This window comes from Balaenoptera physalus (genome assembly GCF_965194825.1).
Source record: "Balaenoptera physalus genome assembly, chromosome: 11".
NCBI classification, from domain to species: Eukaryota; Metazoa; Chordata; class Mammalia; order Artiodactyla; family Balaenopteridae; genus Balaenoptera; species Balaenoptera physalus.
Window position 1 is genome coordinate 939,526 of NC_138896.1, and position 3,840 is coordinate 943,365.

Consider the following 3,840-nt stretch of genomic DNA (forward strand, 5'->3'; position numbering starts at 1 on the left):
TGGGCGGGGCCGGGCGGACCCAAAACAAACAACCTGCTGCCGCGCCGCCGCGTGGCCCCCGCCTGGTGCGCGCCCGCTCCGGAGCTGCGGCCACCTGGGCCACCTCGCTCCCCACCCCTCTCGGTTTGCGCCCAGGCCCCGCCCCCGCGGGGCGCCGCGGGGTTATATTGGGCCAGGCCGAAGGTGGAGGCGAGACGGAGTCGCGGCTGGCCGGCGTGGAGATGCTGCTCCGGAGACCGGCGGCGGGAAGGCGGCTGCGGGCGCCACGGCCTCGAGGACTCTGCTCCGTGGGCGATAGAGCCTGAAGGCCGGACCCTCCCCCCCGGCGTGGGTGGCACGCACAGCAGCCGCCACCGTCTCGGCCCGCGAGGACGCCTGCCCGGGGCCGGGGACTTGCAGAGAAGAAACCCCCATCTTGGGAACGGAAAGCAGATGTGCACGCTTCCTCCTCCAGCAGGAACTCGAAGCCCCGCGCGCTCGGGCACCCGAGGCTGGAACCGCGGCCCTGCACGCCTCCCCCGAAGTCTCCACTCCTCGACCTGAAGGCAACACGCCCCCCCCAACTGCTCCCTCTCCGCCCCTCTCGGTTCACCCAATAAGCACAACCCCTCCAAAGAAGAATTCCAGCGGAAGGGGACTCCTGTTCGGAAAGCGACTGTCTCTCCAAGAGGAAGGCGAGCTCTGGGAGACAGAGGCCAGGACCCCGGCCCCGGATCGCCACCCCGCCCCCGGCGCCCGCTGCCCAGGACCGCGCGGAGGAAAAGGGTACGCGCCGGGCGGGGACGGGCGCGGGCATGAAGCTGGAGGTGTTCGGGCCCCGCGAGGGCCTCGGGGACAAGCCGGGGAGTGACCTGGAGGGGGCGGGCGGCCGCGACGCGCCGTCTCCGCTGTCGGCCGCGGGCGACGACTCCCTGGGTTCGGACGGGGACTGCGCGGCCAACAGCCCGGCGGCGGGCGGCGGCGCCGTGGCGCTGGCGGGCGGCGGCGAGCGGAGCGCGGGCGGAGGGCCGGGCGCGGAGGAGGCGGGCGCAGCGGCGGCGGCGGCGGGGGGCGCGGGCGGCGGTGCGGGAGCGCGCGGCAAGCCGTACACGCGGCGGCCCAAGCCCCCGTACTCGTACATCGCGCTCATCGCCATGGCCATCCGCGACTCGGCGGGCGGGCGCCTGACGCTAGCCGAGATCAACGAGTACCTCATGGGCAAGTTCCCGTTCTTCCGCGGCAGCTACACTGGCTGGCGCAACTCCGTGCGTCACAACCTCTCGCTCAACGACTGCTTCGTCAAGGTGCTGCGCGACCCTTCGCGGCCGTGGGGCAAGGACAACTACTGGATGCTTAACCCCAGCAGCGAGTACACCTTCGCCGACGGGGTCTTCCGCCGCCGCCGCAAGCGCCTCAGCCACCGGGCCACGGCCCCGGGCCCCGGGCCGCGGCCCCCGGACGCCGCGCCTCCGCCGCCCGCGCCCGCCGCCCCGGCGCCGGCCACGCCCCGCGCGCGCTCGCCCGCTCGGCCCGAGGGGCGCGCCAGTCCGCCGGGCAGGTTCTCCGGCCCCTTCGCCATCGACAGCATCCTCAGCAAGCCCTTCCGCAGCCGCCGCTCCGGGGACGCGGGCCCCGGGACGCGCCCGCCGTGGGGCGCGGCGCCCTGCCCGCTGCCGCCCGCCTATCCCGCGCTGCTTCCGGGCGCGCCCGCCGGGGCCCTGCTGCCGCTCGGCGCGTTCGGCGCGGCCGAGCCGCCGGGGCTGGGCGCGCGTGGGGCCGAGGCGCCGCCCCTCCTGCTCGCGCCCCTGGCCGCCCCGGCCCCGGCCCCCGCCAAGCCGCTCCGGGGCCCGGCCGCCTGCGCGCACCTGTACTGCCCCGTGCGGCTGCCCGACGCCCTGCACGCGGCCTCGGCCCGCGCGCCGGGCCCGCACCTGCCCGGCCCGCCGGAGACGCTCCTGGCCTGAGCGCGACGGAGCCGGCCGGGAACGCGGGCTCCGGGAGGGGGTGGGGGTGAGCTTTCCACCCAGAGGACGGAGACCGTCAAAGAAAACACCTCCACCAAACGTGCCTTAGAGCTAACGCCTTCTGACGCCAATGTCCCAACTCGGTCCCGGACATTTCCCTTCGTCCTTTATAACTAACGTCACAGCGGAGCAAAGCAGCGCTTCACAACGGTCTGGTTTCTTGACCAAGCCTGTCCCTGCCCCCTCCACGGAGACTTCTCCCTTTCTAGTGTCCAGGCTCCGCCTTGTTCCTCCTGTTTTCGTTGCACCGTCCAGTGATTTGTCCCTTAAAAAGCAAAACAAAAACAAAAAAGCACGTCAGGGAACCGTTCCATGGGATCCATGATACGACTACTGCGGGGGTACCGGCCCTGCTCTTTGCACGCGTGTGGCATCTACAGGTGTGGCTGAGGGCGGGAGGGGCCGGAGGAGTTCCAGACATCCCTCTGCTCTTGACCCACGTTTCACTGTGCCAAAAATGAAAAATATATATATTGTTGGGGTTTGTAGTTAAATTATTTATATATTTTTGAAACCCAAATTGAAAATGTTGCAGGCAACGGTTACGGCTTTATTCGCGGTTGGGTTCTCTCATAACTGTGGTCTCCTTGGGCCAAACGGTTTCTTCCAAGGACAAGTTAACATTATGCATGTGGGGTGCCAGGACCACTGCCACGTGGAAGCAAGTGTGATTTTTATTTTTAATATTATTTTATTTGTGTCTGTGTACATGTTCATGTATGAATGTTATGAAACCCAGGCATAGTGCTTATTTTTTAATAAAACTCACAATCGACTTCAGCACTTTGTGGTGATGGGTTGGAGATGGAGAGCTTTTCACACCCCCCCTGCCCCCCACCTCCAAATGGGTTCAGGTTTGATTCTTAAGAAACTCTCTGTGGAGTTCCAAATATTTTCCTGAATAATTTCAGCAAAGGTAGAGGCTGCAGGTTTCCTTACCTGACAAATTGCTGTACAAGTCTCTGGGGTGGAACGTCCATCAGTGGGATTTCTTAAACATCAAACCAGTGACCTCTCTAAGAATTCACTTAGTAGTTACCAGAGCAAGATAAGGTGTGGGCCCCTCTTCCCCAAGAACCCTTTAGTGGACAAGTTCAGCTATTAATAATCTTGGCGTCGAGCAGACATTGCCAGGTGAAGTGGTTCTGATCATGCTCAAAAAGCTGGAAACCATCTTGGCAAGGGGCTTTCTTAACACACTGACGATTTCTTCAGGGCAGTGTTCAGAGCGATTGGAAAGTCAGTGTTTTTTGTCAAAACAAAACCATCCACCTTTTTAGGAATGCCCAGTGCACCTGGGTGTGAACCCATCAGTAGTAATTTGTCACTCTCTCCTTTTGTAGGAGGGTAAGGTTTGTAGAGGTGGGGCTGCCAGGCCTATTTCAGTTGTGATCTGAGGAGAGAGGCCACCTCCGATGGGGCAGAGATGATTACCCATATTAAAACCGGAAGGTTTCCATCAGCAGAAGGACCAGAAAGCAGTGTGCACATCAGTTTCTCAATAAATTCAAAGGCAGTAGAGCGCTACCAATTCATGGATTGCAGTCTTCGAAAAGGAATACAAAGACGGAAAAATTCAGAGGCTGTAAGTGCCGGCCCCATTGTTGTTCCTGCCGCTGGGCAGATGTCATCTTATCCAAGACAAGAGGATGGTTTGGGGTCTACGTATGGTGAAGTGGGGAAAGAGAGTGGAGTTCATTTCAGGATGCTGTGTTTTGGCAGGAATGGGAGAAAAAAAAGCCCATCCCTAAGTGTAGTTAACAAGAGACAAGTCTTGACTGATCTGGTTATATCTACTTAGTAGTCATGAAGAGGGATAATAACAGGGTTGAATTAT

General features: G+C 62.1%; 1 protein-coding gene across 1 annotated transcript; it reads left to right on the top strand.

Annotated features, from left to right (window-relative positions):
* Positions 1–647: 647 nt before the first annotated feature.
* On the top strand, positions 648–2,783 carry FOXQ1 (forkhead box Q1). Its single transcript, XM_082414837.1, has one exon. It carries the CDS (start codon positions 795–797, stop codon positions 1,941–1,943), a length of 1,149 nt encoding a protein of 382 aa, XP_082270963.1. The 5' UTR covers positions 648–794; the 3' UTR covers positions 1,944–2,783.
* The last annotated feature ends 1,057 nt before the right edge of the window (positions 2,784–3,840 follow it).